Source organism: Pseudocercospora fijiensis (assembly GCF_000340215.1).
Source record: "Pseudocercospora fijiensis CIRAD86 unplaced genomic scaffold MYCFIscaffold_10, whole genome shotgun sequence".
Classification (NCBI taxonomy): Eukaryota; Fungi; Ascomycota; class Dothideomycetes; order Mycosphaerellales; family Mycosphaerellaceae; genus Pseudocercospora; species Pseudocercospora fijiensis.
In genome coordinates this window covers 2,107,341-2,127,476 of record NW_006921541.1, presented here as the reverse complement: position 1 = coordinate 2,127,476, position 20,136 = coordinate 2,107,341, and the positions used below count along the sequence as shown (strand labels likewise).

Here is a 20,136-nt window from a genome sequence, read left to right as displayed (position 1 = left end):
GTTGTGAGGAGGCAGGTATATGCTAGACGATCCAGCCAGGAATCCGGTGCGTTGTTTCCAGCGAGGAAGACTGGAGGCGACGAGGCTCGAGCTACCGATAGGTCCAAAAGTTTACATCCGGAGAAAAAGGTTGCGACTCGTAAGAGACAGTCCAGGAGGGGATAAGTTTCGACTGGGTAGAAAATTGGTAAAGTGAGGATGTAGGTGCCGGAGAGTATGCCGATGAGACGAGTTGTGAGGGTCCATTTTTTGAGCGTTGGGGAGGGAGAGGGGTCTTCATCTTCTCGTGGTTGAGATTTCTTTTGATCGATTCTGGATTGAGCGGCTTGTGCATTCTTCGACGACTGTGAGGCGGCGAAGGATAAAGACAAAGTTGTAAGGAGATGGATGAGGATGGAATTATTGAATAGCCAAGTATATTTGGTGATCGAACTCGAGGTTTGAAATGTGGTTGTCAGTGGAAGGTAGAGGAGGATTGTGATAAATGGAAGTGAGATAGACAAGAAGATGGTGTGTTTGCCCATTTGAGCGTAGGACTTTTCATCGTGAGAGAGTGAGAGCGGAACGAAAGGGATGAGGTTCGTGGTTTGATGACAACATGGCCGCCGCCTTTCCCGATACAGTAATCCTTGGTGCCTTCAATTCTGAAGCCAACTGCATATGCTTTGGCCTTGTATTGTTACGAGCAGGACCCATGGATATCTTCGCGTGTCGTGGTAGTGGTATTCTGATGGACCAAACGCTAAATGTCGCGAAGCGCTAGCTCGTGCGAGCATGACATGATTTCACGCATCCGCCTTCATCACATCTGGCCTTGCCAATCTGATAGAGCCAACCTGTCCAAGGATCAAACAGCGCGATTCAGATCGAAGCATCCTCATCGCGCTCCTCAACCTTCACATCGCTTGTTCCGCCGTTCATGTACTTGTCTGCTTCACCGAGAAGTTTGTTCATAGCATCGTCTCCACCCTGGTCCTCAGGCTCGCAGTTGATCTTTTCCGTCTTCGCCTTCTTACCTCCTCGCTTCTTCGGGGTAGGCTCCTCGTCATCTCCGTCGTCGGTGGAGGCAGCGCGCTTCTTGCCAGCAGCGCCTTTCACCTTCTCTGGGGCTGGGCTGGAAGCGATGTCGCCACCCATGCCGGCCTGCGCGTTCTTTCTGGCCTTGTGGTATGCGGTGGTTGCGGAGGCAGCGGTCTTATAGTCGCACATCTCGGCCAGCTTCTTATAGTTGATCTTAAGACACCGTTAGTGAGAAGATTGGAGCTACATCGTGATGGGTGGGATTATACCTTTGGTTCGGCGTCAACACAGTAGAAAAGGGCCTTGAACAGCAGGTTCTTTTGGGGTTCTGTGAGGTTACCCATGGTCGTTCGCGGGTTGTCGGGTTGACGTTTGACTCGTTTAGTGGAAGTGGTGCTTGGCTAATGAAGTATTGGTATGTGAGTCGTGGTATGTGGTGGCTACTGCGAAAGCGTGATGTAGTTGGTGTTCTGACTGTCAGGGACAATATGAGGGTTTGTCCAGTTGTGATTGCGACAACTTGGAAGAATGAAACGGCTTTGCAGTCGGACTAACTTCACTTCAGCACTTGCATACTTTGAACCGACCTCACTTGTGGCAAAGATAGAAAGCACAGCTCAAATTTCATTTTGCATGCGCTGTAACACGCAGAATTGAATGCGATCGATGCAATCTCGCTCCGCCTGTGCTTCTCGCCCTGCCCGTCAAGTCAAGCCTACTGTCTGGCAGATCGTCCGAGGCAGAAACTAAGATCCATCCGATGTGAACAGCACAATGAGAGCCATGTCCAGGGTCGTAGCATCGCGTTTGCGCTTTTCGCGTTCCCAGACTTTTCTAGTATTCGAACGCCTCACCCTTAGTGTCGCCGTAGTCATTCCCATTCCCAGTCCAGCGGCGTGCTCCAGAGATTCAAGGATACTTTTTAGACAAAGAGTCACAAGTTCGCGAGTAGTATCCAGTGCCACACGACCCGACCTTGCAGCTCATAATTCTCCCTCCCGAAAATGTGCATTTCGACCACCTAGAACCCTCTGCCCCGTCCACGACCTCTGCCTCTGGGTCCGCCACGGCCACCTCCACGACCACCTCGTCCACCTCTCATGCCACCACCGCCAGCACCCTTATCCTGTTCCTTCCGTGCCTTATTCTTGGGCTTCGGTGCGTCATCAATGAGCAGTGTGTCAAGCGGCAAGCTGTCTGGGAGGATATAATATCTGATTTCGCTGCCTCTAACGCTGATGTGATCCAGACTGATTTGCGATCCGCCTTTTGGAGTCATCTTCGCATTGCGCAAGTTGGTATTCATCTGTGGGGAGACGGAAGCGATGGTGCCTTGGACGATGGTGCCTATTATGCGAGAGGGTCAGTTGGTGGGTTTCGTTGGTTGTGGAGGCATTTCTGGAGGGCCTTGAAGACAGACTTACCAGTCTTAAGCTCGATCGTGACCGTCTCGTTGGTGCATTTCATCAAGAACCTACCATGCCTGTCAGCCAGGCTCTTTGCGATCGTAGCCTTGAAAGCGGTTCGTTCAGCATTGCGCCAGAAAGGCTAGCAAGCGTGCGGGCTGCCTTACCTGACGAGCTTCATATCGGCGGTCGCGCGTTCTTTCGCGCGTGATCAGAGTGGCAGAGTCCGGTCCCGTGTTGGTGCGCTCGTGGAGTTGCAGAATTCACTTCCGAGGGGTGAGTCTGGATAGCAAGGCGGTCTTCACTTCTCGAAGTCGCATATTTTGGCGAGACTAGCGTCAAAGCTTAAGTCACGTGAGCCATAAAGTACGCCATATCACCACAACTTTAGCCTGGAAGCAGAGGATGGGGAACGTGAGGTGTTCAATAGATAGCGCTCAGGATATGATTCTCAATTTCAGAGTCATCGAATGTCATTGGTTCAGATGATCGCATGACAACATAGCAATCTCTGCTACAACCTGCCAACCACCTATCTCCCCTCATCGACCTTCTCCCACTCACTATCTGTACTGAACTCGCTCGGAGCCTTGTCAGAGTCATCTATCCTCCTCTGCCTGCTCTCGCTCCCTCCCACGATAGGCTGTACTCCACTAGCAGCACTATCGCCCGATCCAACCGGCGCATGAGCAGCAGCTCGCAGTGCTTCAATGATCTCGGCTTTCGCAGGCTCGCCTCTGCTCGATACAACATCAGGCTCTCCCAAGCTTGTCACGCTCTGCCTCATACCACCTTCAGTCTCCGTATTTTCGCCCTCATCGTCTGCAGCATCACCTTCTGCCGACCATTCTTTCTCTTGCTGTCGCTTCTTCCGTAGTCGCTCGGCTTCTACTTCGGCTTTCTGCGCGGCTTGCAATTCTACGGCGAACCAGTTGATGCTATACCATAGCCCTCCACAGAGCACGGACAGGATGGCAAAGTGTATGCTATAGGTCGCTGCTAGAAGGCCGAGAAGGAGGATTTGTAGAGCGCCGAATGTACAGTTGGTTGCGACCAGCAGAGTTGGAGTCGTGCCGGGCGTGAACACAGACTCCCAAAGGTTGGTGAGGAAATCGGCCATAGCCGTCGATCGAGGTGTGGTGTGGGCGCAAAGCTGGTGGAGTGGTGTATTATCTTGTGCTACAAGGTGCCGCTCCGATTTGTGTACTTCCACTTCGCGCTCGTTCGTATTGCGATATTACCATGCAAAGGTAAGTGTCTGTATCTTCGTTTTGTATTGAGCGCTTCGCACTGGGAGTGACTGTTCGGCAACTTCGTGATCCTTCCAGTCCGCTCAGGAGAAATAGAAGCAAGCACTTTCTAACCAATGTGCTAGTTGGGAGATGTGTGTCGAAGCTGTGTGTATTTGGATTGGGCAGAATTGGGTCTCTCCAACTCATACTGCCCTGCTCCGACTTCGTCATCACGCGCCGGCAGCTGTCACGCGACGGTGACGGTCAACTTTCCGTGTGCCGAAGACAGCTCCGCTGTTCAACCTTGCACCGAACATCATGCGATGCCAATCTCACCTACCACATCATTTGCATGTCTCTTCTGGTATGACCACCGAAGCAGCAAGCTCGCGTGAGAACGGCGGGCAAAAATGATGTTACAGGCGTTGGGAGAGACACTCTCTAAGCTCCTTCTCTGCACCTCATCATGACCACGGCTCCATTGGTCCTACAGTGTCACCTCACCTCGCCGAGCTCGGTAGCAAAGGCCGATTGTGCCGTCTCTCCGAAGCGGATATAATAATCCAAATGACGATGGTGCTGGACGCCATTGAAATAATGAAGGTTGACTTCAATAGCGGGGAAAGGTCCAGATTGTGCTCCGTGAAGCCTTACTGCCGAGGGAACAAGACGATAACAGCGATAATGCCACTACCTCCATTCAGGCGCTTCGTGGTTGAATTCGTGTGTATGCTGCTCGTGACTTCCATTTCTATACTATACTATATTAGGTTTAGCGCTATTCGAGATCTTATTCTAGCGAAGCGCCTAAAGCTAAACCGTTGCTAGCGGGTATAGGTTGCGTTACTACTACTATATTTTATATCGAATAGGCTATATAGCTTAATAACTATTAGTCGCAGTATAGCACTTTATAGAGACGGGACCTAGATAATTTAGCGATTAAGAATATCCGCTATTTTAATAAGCTAGTCGCTTTAGAAATGCTAAAGTTATTATCGATAAACGTAAATTACTACTCTCGACTAACTCGTTTACCTACCTCTATATACTTTACGAGCAAACAAACGACGCTCTTCTACGTTAATAAAGTATAGGGGGTCTACCTTTCTAGTACCCTCTATAACCTCCGCGTGTCTATTTACTATATAATTTAGTTATATACTCGCCTCGACTTAGTAGGGCAAACTAACCTTTTAGCCTCTAATATCTTTAACCTATATCCTAATCTCGATAAACCTAATACGTAGTTATAAACTTTAAGTATTCTATAAGCTCTGCCGCCTATTAAAGTACGCTAAATCGATAGTCTAATTTAGACCTTACCGCCGCCGGAGAAAGCTATTTAAACTATTCGAGGCTACTAATTAACAAGTTCGACTCGAGGTCTATCTAGTATCTAGTATCTAGTATCTAGTATCTAGTATCTAGTATCTAGTATCTAGTATCTAGTATAGCTAGCGATAAAGCCCGCTATAAGTAGCGCCTAGCCGAGAAGGCTACGCGCTAGAAGAAGTAGCAACTCGAGCGTTAAGAACTATATTAAGTACTACTACTAGGTCGCTCCGCTATTATATACGTACATTTAGACTTCGGTATCCCTCCGATAAAGCTACCTTAACTAAAGTTAGAATAGGCGCGGCACTTTAAGCGGCGTATCGAGAAGATTATAGATCTAGAGATATCCCTCGCGCGTATTTAAGAGTTAGTATAGCAAGTAGGCTAATTTAAGGAGACTATTTAGTACTAGGCGGAAATTATCGAGAAGGGCTTAACGAAACTCCTCGACTTTAAGTACCCTAGTTTAGTATTCGTTCCTATACTAGCGTAGAAGATAGTAATGTACGCACTTATCTATAGCTAGAATAATGTCCTATTTATTGCTCGTATAGGCGAGGGAAAGAGTCTGCTATTCTAGGGCTTTATAATGCTAACTAGTATAATTACTATCTAAGTAGTACTATTAAACTACTTAGGCGCCGAACAAGTAGCAGCAATCGAGCGTATAGCTAGCAATACTAGTAGTCTAGTCCACTTAGTATATATCTCTACTAAAACTAAGAAAATCGACCTAGGTATATTTAAGAACATCCTTAATAGTAAGCTCTAGCATATTCTACTTAGCCTAGAATAGGTAGCATTACCGCAATTTCTCTCGCTACTAAACGACGGGCGTATACGAGAGAAGGTCGGCCTAGTTGTTATCGATAAGGTATATCTAATCTATAACTAGAGTAAGCCTTCTAGCTTCCGCGATAAATACTCGTAGGTCGGTTAATTGCGCGATCGCTTACGTATCGACACTAGCACTCTATTAACCTCGGCTACTATAGATAAAGAGTATACTAAGTATACGATAAAGTATGCCGGTATGCGTAAGGAAGGCCCTAATCCGTATAAGACTAAGATTATCCGTAGTAGTATCGATCGCCTAGAAATTATATATATTATTAAGTTTATCCCGAGGGAGCATCTAACCGACTACGATATATTATATATAGTAATCGATAATACCGTATCCTATCTACTAATTCCTAATAGAGAAGAGAAGGAGATTACGAAGGGATTAGTAACACTATAGAATATGCGCAAGTCCTTAGTATTTATCGATAGCTATAAGTATATCGCTAACTTTGTCGATATCGCCTATAGCTAGTTGCTATATCTAACTAAGGATAATCCGGATCTAACTAAGAGGTACTAATATAGCCTAGTAGGTCTAGGCGTTAATACTACCTATACTATCTCCTTCTATACTACGAGGGTACTAAAGCTAGACTAGGACGACCGATATAACGAGTATTACAAATTAGACTCCGCTATTCGTTATATAGTAGCGACTACTATAGCAAGTATTAGGTTAGACGTGCCTAATATCGCTAATATATACTAATAGAAGTTTAATATTACTCGCAATCCTAGAGACCTTTAGCAACGACTTAGTCGTATTACTCGGCGACTAGCTCTATTAAATATAGAGGGATTCTTCGATAAGCCGCACTTCTATCGACCTCGTATATTCTTCTTCGTACTATACTATACCGAGGACTATATTAAGCGTATACCGGAAGGTGCTAGTATGCTTTCTATCCTTCTACTATCGCAGTCGTAGTCGTAGTCGTAGTCGCAGTCGCAGTCGTAGTCGCGTAGTCGTAGTTGTAGTCGTAGCCGTAGTAGAGGTAGTCGCGGCAGAGGTACTCGTAGTAGAGGCAGAGGTGTATATACTACCGGACCTAGCAGGTTGCGACAAGAGCTTCCTAGTAAGGATGTTAGTAGTACGAGCGACTAAGACGATATATATAGTAACGCTAATACTAATGCTAGAGATAGTGCTTCTAGAGGCCGTAAGGGCAAATCTAAGGAGAGTAATATATAGAATAAATCTAAGCTAGAGAGCCGGAAGAACATTCTAAAGGTCTTCTTAGGTACGCTAAACAATTACCTAAAGATACTAGGCCGCTACTTTCGAGTAGTAATAAATAAGCACTATAGCGAACACTTAACCTAGTTTCCGCACCTACTAGGCTAAGTAGATAGAAGAGATTGCTACAACTTCTATAATACCGATCTAATAGCTAATCTACCTAAACTACTAGCTAAGCGCGTTAAGCTAGTTAACCTACTAGGCAAAGGTATAAGACCGAGCTTTAGGCTTAAGCATATTAAGGACTAGTGCTTAAAGAAGATTAATACCCTATATCCGCGTAAGAACCGCCTATTTCGTATACTAGCTAGTATATATATAAAGGATAGACTAATATAGTCTATATTAGAGGTCTTCCTTCTCGCTCGGTTAATAGATATATAGGAGGATATAAATCTTAGCAAAGATCGGTTGCTATAGGTCGTACTAGAATTGAATAGATAGTAGTATAAGGATACGGATCTCGACGAGCTACTTACTATTATTATTAGTATTGCTAAAGCTGTATACGCTAACTAGGATGCCTATAAGGCAGAATAGAAGGCAAAGCAGGATACTGTAGCGAAGGCTATCGTAGATGCTACTAAATAGGTAGGAGAAGAATAGGGTCCTAAAGGTAGTTTAGCCGATCTACGTCTAGTAACCTATAGGACTCTATAGTAGATAGAGGCAGAGCAGCGTAACCTAAACTAGTTATTAAGGCGATCTGCCTTTGCGAATACTATGCGCTAGTCCGGTATATAGGGTAGCCTAGCTTAGTAGGCTTAACAGACTTAGTAGGCTTAATAGGCTTAATAGGCTTAGTAGACACCTGCTACGGCGGCGGTACCTTCTAACCCTCCTTCTAATAGTACTAATCCTGCTAGGCCTTCTACCGACACACTACTAGCTAGGAAGCGCTAACGCTATAGTGCTTAGCTATTAGGCGCCCGTCGATCTGCCTCTACCTCTATTTCTGCCCTTGCCGAAGAGGAAGAAGAAGAAGAAGAAGAGATAACTGTTAATAAAGCAACCGAGCGGTTAATACAAGCCTATATTAGTCGTCGTAGTAGTCGTAACATTCGCATTCCTATAGCTACTAAGGGTCTATATAGCGAGGGCGCTCGTACGAGAAGCCTAAGTATAGTAAGCAGTCGTAGTAGTAGAGTTAACGATAACATCCTGTCCTAGTATCTACCGAGTAGGCAGTAGATAGTTAAGTTGCTTCTACGAGAGAGCTAGTTAAGTTGCTTCTACGAGAGAGCTAGTTAAGTTGCTTCTACGAGAGCCGGTATATAATATAGGATGCCTAGTTTAGCTGCTTCTACGAGAGCTAGCCTAGTTTAGCCACTTCTACGAGAGCTAGCCTAGTTTAGCCACTTCTACGAGAGCCGGTATACAACACAGGACACCTAGTCAAGCTGCTTCTACGAGAGCCGGTATATAATGTAGGATGCCTAGTTAAGCCACTTCTACGAGAGCTAGCGCTAGAATTGGCATTTAATAAGGTCCTTCCTTACTACCCTTCTATTATATCCTTATAAGCTCGCTAAGCAGGCTCTTCTATTATGTCCTCGTAAGCTCGCTAAGTAGGCTCTTCTATTATGTCCTTATAAGCTCGCTAAGTAGGCTCTTCTATCGTATCCTTATAAGCTCGCTAAGCAGGCTCTTCTATCGTATCCTTATAGGCTTACTAAGTAGGCTCTTCTATCGTGTCCTTATAGGCTTGCCCTCGTAGTTAAGCACATTAAATTGGCTGTAAACGCGCTTACCGAGAAGGGCTTATAAATAGTCGTAGGTATCGTAGTCCGTAGGTATCGTAAAAATCGTATATAAGAGCTAATCGAAAAGCGTAAATTCGAGGAAGCGACAAGGATACCGAGTCCCGCTAAGACCCCGGATTTAGTATAGCAGAGCGCTTAATTAGTAGGATTAAACGTTATAGCTGCTTTCTTCCGCGCATTTATAATACCGACTTTTACGACTTTTACGACTTTTACGACTTTTACGACTTTAATAATAGTATATTACTAATATAGCGAGATACGTCGATTAAGCGCATTTCTAGCAAATAGCGCTAACAAAAGTATCTAATACGATAACGACGGCCGCCTTAGGTACTAAGAACCGCCTCTAAAACCCGAGAAGTTACTAACACTAGCGACACTAGCGACACTAGCGACACTAGCACTATACTTATTACACCGCATACTCTTATAGGCACTACAACATATATAGCAAGGATAGATACGTAGGGCGATAATATATATCGAGCGCAAGCACTCTTCGAGAAGCTACGATAGCCCTCTTACGTTAACGCCCTCTATTACTTAGACTCTCCTAGAACGATTATTCCGATAACTAGTTACTATACGAGGTAGAGAAGAACGAGCAGTAGCGTCCGGGGATCTAATTAACTAGCGGCACTAAGCGGCTATAGAAGTATACACTCCGAAGTATACTAGAATTATATATAGCCTATATACTACGCGTAATACGCAATAATTAACGTATTCTATTACTAACTATAGTACGAGGTGTATAGGAAGGGACTTATTAAGCGAAACAATAACAGCTTATTCGCTAAAGCGACACTTATTAGTACCTAGACAATAATAGAGTGTAACCGCGCCCTTAGTATTAGAGACACCGCGAAAAAGGTTGTCGAGCGCGTTATAGTTATATAGCAATATCGATGCGCTTGCTAGAAGAGGAGGCGTACTATAGTCGAATAGTAGTCTTAATACGCAACGGGCTATAGTCGCGTAGTAGTGCTACAGTCGTGTAGCAGTACTGCAGTCGTGTAGTAGTAAAGACTAAGACTAAGCGCCTTCGGGCTTAAGTATACTAGAGGCCCTTACGTAACGACTAAGGTTATTATAACTAACAGTCCTAACGAAGGCGTTACGCCGACTTAACTAGATACGCGTATATTATCCTATAAAGAATCCGAACGTAGGAAGCCTATAGCCGCTACTTAAGGTGTACCTTACTAAAGAGTTTTTACCGAGTTAGGCCTATAGCAATGCTACGAACTAACCTACTTAGTAGGAGAGTCGCTATCGAGCCGCTACTTAAGGTATACCTTACTAAAGAGTTTTTACCGAGTTAGACTGTTAGCCGCATTATAGGTATACCTTACTAAAGAGTTTTTACCTCCGCTAATCTATCTAAGACCTCTACGATATTCTAATAAAAACTATACTCTTTCGGTTAAATACGCAGTCGACGCCCGCTAAAGCTATAGTATACCTACTCGCTAGGAGAGTCGCCTTCGCAACGTCTTACGTCGATAAAGCCTATCGGAGACCTTAAAAGAAGGACTAAACAAACTCTACCGATCGAGGAACCTTAACTATTAGACAAGCGGCTCTATCGGTAGCAAGTCGCAGAACTAGCAAGGAATAGTATTAATCGCTATAAAGCTACCTATATACGACAAAGAGGTATTAATACTATTACTATTAGAAGCCGATAGCTAGTGTATTGCTAGGGGTGTTAGTATATTAGTGTATATAGAAGAAGAAGAAGAAGAAGAAGAAGTTAAACTAGGAAGCGTAGGTCTATATTAGCGCATCGTAGGTAAGGTTTGCCTCTACTAATAGGATTGCGCTATTTACGCTATAATAGTAAGGCAACAATAACGGCTATATATTATCGCACTTTTAATACATTATCGCACTTTTAACGCAATAGCCGCCGACTGCTACTAGTTAAATACCTAAGGCTAGAATGCCTAAGGCTAGAATTGCTAGCGACTAGAGGCATAGGCAAGGACTTCGCATTAGGCTATAGCTGGTTTGAAAAGCTCTTCGGTACGATAATAGAATGTGCTCTGCGCTCGTTAGCCGACGTAGCTCTTTACTCGAGTTATCGTATGCCCGCATCCCCGACGAGGCACGCAATCTAGTCTACCGCTACTACTTCGCCGCTAGGCGCGCACTCTAGTCTATAGAGCTATTAGCTATTAAGCTATTATCGTATGCCTAGCCTAGCTAGCTATTAAGCAATTATCGTACGCCTAGCCTAGCTAGCTATTAAACAATTATTATACGCCTAGCCTAGCTAGCTATTAAGCAATTATCGTACGCCTAGCCTAGCTAGCTATTAAGCAATTATCGTATGCCTAGCCTAGCTAGCTATTAAACAATTATCGTACGCCTAGCCTAGTATTACGGATCTGATTAGTTAGAGTCCTTATATAATCTTAGAGCGACGCTAAGACTAGTAGGCTAAGCTGTCGCTCTATCTTACTAGGAGCGATAGGAGCGGTCGAGAGCGACAGCGTCGCTTACGTCGCTTACGACTACAGACAAGATATCTCCTTTGTATTTAGGAACGCCGGAATGCCCTTATAGCTCGAGGCGTTTAACTTATATTACCTACTTACTAATTAGAATTACCTTTATACTAATTATTCTGTCTCTGCCTCCCGCTTGTATTAGCCTCTCTAAAGAAGCCTCGGCTTATACGTAATAAGAAGTTACTTAACGATCTGTCGCGAGTAACCGTAACACTTTAAACGCCCTTAGGATAAGTGCCTTATTACAAGTCGGAAGGGGAACTCCCGCCTCTAGCGAGACAGGCAGTACTCGACGTACTACCTCTAGTGCTAGCAATGTACTCGGAACCTATACCGGAAACGATTCTCTTAAGATCGGAAAGCTAGACTTCTATTATAGCGACCGAGACAAGTTCGATACCTAGGTTAGCTAGATAGATATATATTTTATATTTAACTAGGTTTAAGACAACTTAAAGCTAGTCTTCGCAACGACGTTTATACGAGGTAGGGCTTAGTATTAGGTTAAACCATTTCTTAGGACCTATCTAGATAGCAACGGGACCGACAATTTAGATAGAATCTTCGCAAGCTACGAAAATCTCAAGCGTACGATAAAGAAGGTCTTTAAATCTTCTAACGAAGTTGCTACCGTAGTTAGGGTTATCTAACATTTAACTTAGAAAGGGTTATATACCGATTACGCCGCTAAATTTTAGGAATACGCCTAACTTACGGATTAGGACGACGAAGCTCTTATAATAATATATCGGCGAGGTCTTAAGGATAACGTTAAAGACGAGCTTATACGCGACGGTAGAAAAATAGATAATATAGGAACATTAGTTAAGGTTACGATCGATCTCGACGATAGGCTCTACGAACGAGCTTTAGAACGACGTTACGATTCCAAGACTTCTAGAAAAGCTAGTTATACTCCTAGATACGATAATAGACGAAACTATAGTACCTACGATAAACTAAAGGGGAACAACTACTACGGTACGCAACTAATAGAGCTAGACGCTACCTAGAAGGGTCGAGCAATTAAAGGAAGAAAAGGTAAGAGTTCGCCTAAGAAAGCAGGAAGATTGACTTACTATACGTATAGTAAGGAAGGCTATATAGTACGGAACTGCCGCGGCAAGAATATAGTGCGACGCGAACAGTTTAATATAATATAACGAAAGGACTCGGGTAGAGAAGGCTACCGAATAGTAGTAGAGCTATACTCTATTAATAACGCGCCGAGGACCTACGTAGAGGTCGTAAAGAAAGAGCTACGACAAATCTATATAATAGCACGACGACAAGAACTTGTATATAGAACCCTTTACTAGAGATTCTGTTACGACGACTAATACTAAATTCATTATTCTGCTAAAGTAGAAGTAGGATTCTTCCCTTAGATTAGGCGACTCGTACGAGAAGATACGAAATCCTAGTTAGAAGAAGAAACGATTAATAAATCTTGTTTAGATGCCGACGATAAAGAAAACCGAGATCCGGAAGCTTTATTCCCTCCCGGGGAGGAGTTAGGAGCTATCCTAGAAGTACCGGAGTCCTCTTAGCAAGAGGAGGAATAGCAAGAAGATTTAAAAGGAAGTCTAGATATCGAGGAGGAAACTACGAATAAAGAAAGTAAAGACGAATTCGGGATTAACGACGATACGATCCTTACGTTTATAATAGATGTACCTATAGTAGCGCGAACAATCGCCTTATATCTAGTACGCAAATACGAGGAAATGTTTCTAAAGGTTAATAGACAACGGAAGGTCGATCCTATCTAATTTAATTATTTCTAGATAAGCTTACGGGCAAAATTCTAGAATTACCCCTAGATACCTATAGACTATACGTACTATAACTTTATTACGGAGCGAGTACCGATAGGAAGTATAATTACGCCCTACGGATACGTCCTACCCGACGAAAGAACAGTTATTACTTAAGATATACGTTAGACGGTCTAGCGATTAAATTAGCAATACCGAAAGGCTATAGTAGCGTAGGGACGGGATATATATAACGATACCCTCGAGGAAAAATTATATGCCGAAGAAGCACGAACGGTAGGACTACGGATCTGTAACTAGTTAGAACAACGTTAGGCTACTAATTAGTCGGGAAACGGACTAACTCTCTAGATTAGAGCGTTCTAAGAGAGTTCCTTAATACTAAAAGCGCTTAAGCATTAATAGCAGTCTTCCGTATAAAAGTTATCGTTAACGGGCACCCGACGAGTGTATTAATAGATTCCGGAGCGAGCGGGAACTTTGCCTCCGAATCATTCGTTAAAAGCCGAGGGATTGTAACCCGAAGCAGAAGAGAAGGAGCGTATAAACTTATAGTAGTAGATAGGTCACCGCTACCTAGTATAGAACGAGAAACGATACCGTTACTACTAGCTATCTAATAGTACTACGAGGAGATTGTCTTAGATATTACTAATATAGCTAGTTATAACATTATATTAGGTATACCTTAGTTAAGAAAGTATAATCTAGTCGTAGACTAGAGAAAAGAAGTACTTACATTTAAGGAATGCGACTATATAATCGGCATTCAACCTATATAGCGGCAGCGTTCGTAGGCAGATGAGATTAATAAACGTAGGGCGATTCGTAAGACGTTTACGTCGATAGGAATTACGGAGAACCGTATTCAACCCGGATCGATACTACCGTTAGGTTAGGAGGGTTATAATAATAATTACGGGAAGGATAGAAGTTATACGCTATCGAAGAATGAAACTAGAATCTCAGACCTAGACATTCCTAAAGAGTATAGTAAGTAGAAGCGACTCTTTAAAGAGGAGAGAGGTAAGGCAGCCTTACCTAAATACTAACTATAGGATTATAAGATACACTTACAGCCTAGGAAAGAGCCTCTATAGAGACCCTTATACGCAATGTCTAAGAAAGAGCTTAAAACCCTAGACAAGTAGCTAAAAGAGAAATTAGAAAAAGGCTAGATACGGAAGTCGATATCCTCGGCAGCCTTACTAGTAATATTCGTTCCGAAAGCCGGATTAGACGAAGGACGGCTAGTAGTCGATTTTAGACGACTTAACGATATTACAATTAAGAATCGGTACCTACTACCGAATATCGAAGAAATGCAAGACCGATTAACTAGATTAGACTAGTATACGAAGATTGACCTACGCGATGCGTTTTACGCAATACGTATAGCAGCTAGATACGAATAGATAACAGCATTCCGAACAAGATATAGGCTTTACGAATTCTTGGTTATACCTATAGGACTTACAAATGCCCTAGCGTTATATTAAGACCTCGTAAACGAAGTCCTCCGAGACCTTCTAGATATATACGTTATCGCATATATAGACGATATCTTAGTCTATACTAAGGGAGCTCTCGCGGACTATATACGAATAGTATAGGACGTCTTTAAACGATTTACTTAAGTAGGATTTAAGACTATACCTAAGAAATGCGAATTCTATAAGAAGGAAGTTAAATTCCTAGGATTTATTATTAGCACTATAGGAATTAGGATCGATCTAGAAAAAACCAAGTCAATATAGGAATAGCTAACGCCTATATACGTTAAAGACGTACAATTATTCCTAGGATTAGCTAACTATAACAGAAAATTCATCGAGGGCTACTCTAAAATAGCGGTACCCCTTACGGAGCTTATAAAGAAAGACAAGAAATAGAACTAGAGCACGAAGGAAGACGAAGCGTTTAGATAGCTAAAGAAGCAATGCGTTTCTACGCTAACGCTACGATTATTCGATAGGAATAAGGCGGTCTAGATAGAAACAGACGCGTTAGATAGGGCTATAGGAGCATGCCTTATATAGGAGCATAACGGGAAACGATACCCGGTAGCCTATTACTCGAGAAAGATATTACCCGCGGAACAGAACTACGATATCTATAATAAGGAGCTACTTGCAATAGTTGCATTACTGTAATACTAGCGAGTATACGCGGAAGGAGCACCAAGTCTTACGATTCTTTCTAATTATAAGAATCTAACTTACTTTACTACAACTAAAGTACTAACCCGAAGACAGGCCCGCTAGTCGGAGCTACTAGGATAGTACAAGTTCGAAATCCGCTATACCCTAGGACGCGAGAACGGACGAGCCGACGCACTAAGCCGCCGTAGCGACTATATAGAGGGTTACGAACTAGTATAGTAGCAGATATTAAAAGCAAACCAAGACGGAAGCCTTAGTACTAATACAAAAGAATTTAACTATATTATACGAGTTCTTTAGGACATAGAAGAACAGTTTCTAATCGAATATAGGAAATACTAAGTACCTAAGGAACGAGTTATAGAGTGTATACGATAACACTACGACGGACTAGAAAATAGATACCCTAGAGTTTCAAAAACAATAGAACTAGTTAAGCGAAGCTTCGGATTCCTATATATGCGACAACGAGTTCTAGAATATATTAAGAAATGTCTACAATGTTAGCGTAACAAGGCTAATAGACACGCTAGATATAGACATATCCAATTTAGGACGCTACTAGATAAACTATAGGACGAAGTTACAATAGACTTTATTACGAAACTACCGAAGTCTAAGGATCCGGTTATAGGACATAGCTACGACATAATACTTATTATAGTCGATAGGCTTACGAAATATACACACTTCATTCCTGCTAACGAAGTAAGTACGGTAGAGCAACTCGGATACCTCGTACTAGATAGACTTGTACGATACTACGGATTTCTAAAGACCTATATTACGGATAGAGACAAGCTCTTTACATCAAACTACTAGAAGACGCTTATAGCGATACTTAGAATTAAGCATAAGCTATTAACGGTATACTATCTATAGACAGACGGCTAAACGGAAGTTAAGAATTAGGCCTTAGAGGTATACTTACGGCACTACGTTAATTACGTATAAAACAATTAGGCATCGCTATTGCCTATAGTACAACTTGTACTAAACAACCAACAATCTAAGACTACGAAAGAGACACTATTCTTCGCTAATTTTAGGAAACATCCGTAGCTATTCGGGGAACAGTATTTATAGCATCTATACGCGGATAAAGCGATAGTCGCTTTAGAAGACTTAAAGCAGGTATATAAAGAATTGTAAAGGGCAATTGCCGAGTCTTAAGAAAAGATTGCGGGACTGTATAATGCTAAACGAAAAATAGCACCTTAGCTAAAAAAGGGGGATAAGGTCTACCTCCTAACAAAGAATCTAAAAACCCGGAGATCGACTAGGAAACTAGACTACGTTAAAGTCGGGCCATTTTTGATTAATAAGCCTAAAGGACTAGTTGATTACCGACTTAAACTACCGGACGACGCGAAAATCTACCTAGTATTCTGTATCTCTATACTAGAACCTATAGACGCCGAAACACCGTATTAAGAAACATTTCACTTCTAACCTAAGGAAGAAAATAAGTTTAAAGTCGGGGAAATCCTAGATTAGCAAGGTTAGAAATACCTTATTAAATAGAAAGGATACCTATATTCAGAAAACACCTAGGAACCAAAAGAAAACCTACAGAACTGTTAGTAGATAATCAAAAAATATCAAAACCGGACAAAAAAGAAATAACTAGTATAGGAATTAAACCTACGACCTCTTAGACCCTATCGATTATAGCGCCTTAGAGTTCTTAATAACCTAGGGTAGTATAGCTCGAGGAGCGGGGACTCTAGTAGCGTACCTAGCAACTATGTCTTTTGTAGCTAAGAATTATACTACTATACTAACTAGCTAGAAGATAAAATAGACGGGAAACATTAAAAATATATACCTTTAGGACACTAGACTCTCGGCACTCCTACTAGGGATTTTAGAGACAGGCTAGGATGTCCTATCTAGACGACTCTAGTTATAAGGCGATATCTATAATCGGCTATCTAGGGGAAACGGCTCGTTAGTAGGCAACGAGAATATTATCGGCTCTATAGGCGAAGAGCCTAGCTCTCTTTCGAGCTCCTCCGCCTATTAAATAGAGGCTTCCTCTGCCTTAAGAGCTTGTATCTCCCGATCCTCCTTTATACGTAACGACTTACGTAAGCGACGGACCTTTATATAGTACTCGAAAAGCTTCCGCGTAAGGAGGTCCTCCTCCTCTTCGGCCGCTTCGAGATCTTTAGCTATCTTTAGGCGCGCCTTCCGGATTTTTTTATACTCTATACGAGTAACTTGCATATTATAGGACTAGCCGTATAGGGCGCACTCGGAGCAGCGACCGGAACGAAGATCGACTTTGTAGGGTTTACCGGCCTATTCGTAATAAAAGTAGCGGATCGGCATTTCGAGGCAGTCGGCGAGGATGTTATTTGCGATATTTTCCTTACGCTAGCGAGAAGACAAATCCTTAGATAACTTTAGTATAATAAAGAAGTTAGAATTAGAAAGTCCCGGAATAAGGGACTATTCCGCTTAAGGAGGGGGATAGTGTTACGGATCTGATTAGTTAGAGTCCTTATATAATCTTAGAGCGACGCTAAGACTAGTAGGCTAAGCTATCGCTCTATCTTACTAGGAGCGATAGGAGCGGTCGAGAGCGATAGCGTCGCTTACGTCGCTTACGACTATAGACAAGACATCTCCTTTGTATTTAGGAACGCCGGAATGCCCTTATAGCTCGAGGCGTTCAACTTATGTTACCTACTTACTAATTGGAATTACCTTTGTACTAATTATTCTGTCTCTGCCTCCCGCTTATATTAGCCTCTCTAAAGAAGCCTCGGCTTGTACGTAATAAGAAGTCACTTAACGATCTATCGCGAGTAACCGTAACACCTAGCTAGCTATTAAGCAATTATCGTACGCCTAGCCTAGCCTAGCTAGCTATTAAGGCACGCACTCTAGTCTACCGCTACTACTTCAATCTAGAGCTACTATAGGACAACGACGATATTACAGGCGTTATTTTAGTGCTTAGACAAGAATAGTCCTTCCTTAATATATTAAATATTATACTCTATACTCTATACTCTATACTCTATACTCTATACTCTATACTCTATACTCTATTCCTTTAAAAGTCACTAATACCCTTACTACTAAGGCTACCTATACGTGCGAGGAGACCTGTATTAGCTCCTTCTACTGCGCTAGTGCCTATGCTAGTTAGGTCCTAGGTTTCTATACCCTCGAATAGCTAAGTAGTACTATCTGCAAGCTAAACCTATATATTATCTCGCTCTAGATCAAGTACTACATCCTTAATTGGACCGTAATTAACACTATCTAGGCGCTCTGTAGCATTAGGACCCTCTAAGGCATTAGATTCTAGCACCGTAGTACGGCCTCGAATAAAGTTCTAGTTAGTAGCGTTAAAGTTCTCGACGACTAATAGTATCTAATCTACACCGATATTCTAGATATCGTCCGAGAGCGTAAAATCTCCGTGCTACTACTTCGCGAACCTATCGATACGGATCTTATTAGCTCGATTGAATACGCCCGCGCTAATGTCCTTATTAGTATAGTAACTAGTCCGATAGACACTAGAATTCTCTCTAAATATATCGCGGATAAGTCGAGATAACTCTCGGTTTATCGATACTCGTTTAAAGGCAGTAGCAAGTCTATAAGTCGAATTAGCAAGGCGATTGTAGTCCTCGGATAGGGCATAGTTAATAAGCTTAATTATCTTATTACTACCGACAGCATAGCCCTTCTTTCTAGACTAATTAATAGTTGCAGTAGCAAGGACCGCCTTCTATAGGTCCTTAGTACCGCCCTTATTAAGGAGGAAATGGAAATAGGTTATTAGACGACTATAGTTGCTCTATCTAGCTCTAAGGAATATAGGGATCGTATAGTCTACGCATCGACGAAGGTAACCGACATCCTATATACGGATAGTATAGCGGACGCGTAGAAACAAAGAGATCTCCTTTATTAGTCTATATATAGAGGTAAAGGCCCTATCTAGCCTAGCTAGTGCAGCGCTATTGTCGGTAGAGGCAGGTCGATTAGGCATTCCCTCCTATACTTCTAGTAATAGGAGTAGCTTATACATCTCCTTTAGGATATCTATATACTTAGTAGCGGACATCTTCTCGACAATAGCCTACTTAACGACCTTAGGCCGGGTCTAGTTACCTTCGCTAATAAGATCCTTAGAGATATAGCTACGGTTAACTATAATCTAAAGGAATACGGCGATAGTGCGGGCCTTAAAGCAACGCTTTAGTAGTCTCTATATACGGAAGAATTTTAGTGACTTTAGATTAACCTCTTTTATACCCTAGAAATCGACATCCGATAATAGAGAGAAGTCTATACGATCGCCGGCCTTATTCTTATTCTAATAGGTACGGAATAGTGTAAAGCATAGGTTTATAAAGATATAGAACTAAGCAGGCACTAGAAGGACATACTGCTTCCTATCGTATATAGCCTTGTTCTCGACACTACTAAAGATTATAGCTAATATGCGCTCGATAGTTAGCTAATTACTAACGTTAATAATTAATCTATTATCGAAAATCGGATCCTCTAGCTTTAGACCTAGATTGCCTTAGTAGATGTCGTCGTATACTAAGGCAGTGCCCTTATTCGAGATCTTATTATTCTACGATAGAGGCATAGCTAGTAGCTAAGTCTTGCTACGGAAGCTATAGTTAATCTCCGGATATACTAGTTCTTCGACTAAATTGCCGGTATCCTTCGCTACCTTAAAGATGCCCTTAATCGCGTTACTAAATATATATACACAAGCTTCGTAGAGCTAATATATTTCGACTACTACGATAGCATCGTCGCTATCGATATTCTAAATAATGTTCTCGGTAAGT

General features: G+C 42.5%; 3 protein-coding genes across 3 annotated transcripts; all 3 read right to left on the bottom strand.

Annotated features, from left to right (window-relative positions):
- Nucleotides 1-861: 861 nt before the first annotated feature.
- Nucleotides 862-1,364, bottom strand: MYCFIDRAFT_200293 (uncharacterized protein; the record flags this gene model as incomplete). The annotated part of the gene is made up of 2 exons (XM_007933463.1): nucleotides 862-1,233; nucleotides 1,290-1,364. 2 exons carry the CDS (start codon nucleotides 1,362-1,364, stop codon nucleotides 862-864), a joined length of 447 nt encoding a protein of 148 aa, XP_007931654.1.
- Nucleotides 1,365-1,631: 267 nt separating this feature from the next.
- MYCFIDRAFT_57424 (uncharacterized protein) lies at nucleotides 1,632-2,693 on the bottom strand. Its single transcript, XM_007933126.1, has 3 exons — nucleotides 2,594-2,693; nucleotides 2,445-2,494; nucleotides 1,632-2,367 (listed from the first exon to the last, which is right to left on the bottom strand). The coding sequence occupies exons 1-3, from the start codon at nucleotides 2,605-2,607 to the stop codon at nucleotides 2,042-2,044; spliced, it is 390 nt and encodes a 129-aa protein (XP_007931317.1). The 5' UTR covers nucleotides 2,608-2,693; the 3' UTR covers nucleotides 1,632-2,041.
- A 167-nt stretch (nucleotides 2,694-2,860) lies between these two features.
- MYCFIDRAFT_212589 (uncharacterized protein) lies at nucleotides 2,861-3,780 on the bottom strand. Its single transcript, XM_007933462.1, has one exon. It carries the CDS (start codon nucleotides 3,544-3,546, stop codon nucleotides 2,959-2,961), a length of 588 nt encoding a protein of 195 aa, XP_007931653.1. The 5' UTR covers nucleotides 3,547-3,780; the 3' UTR covers nucleotides 2,861-2,958.
- Between the last annotated feature and the right edge of the window lie 16,356 nt (nucleotides 3,781-20,136).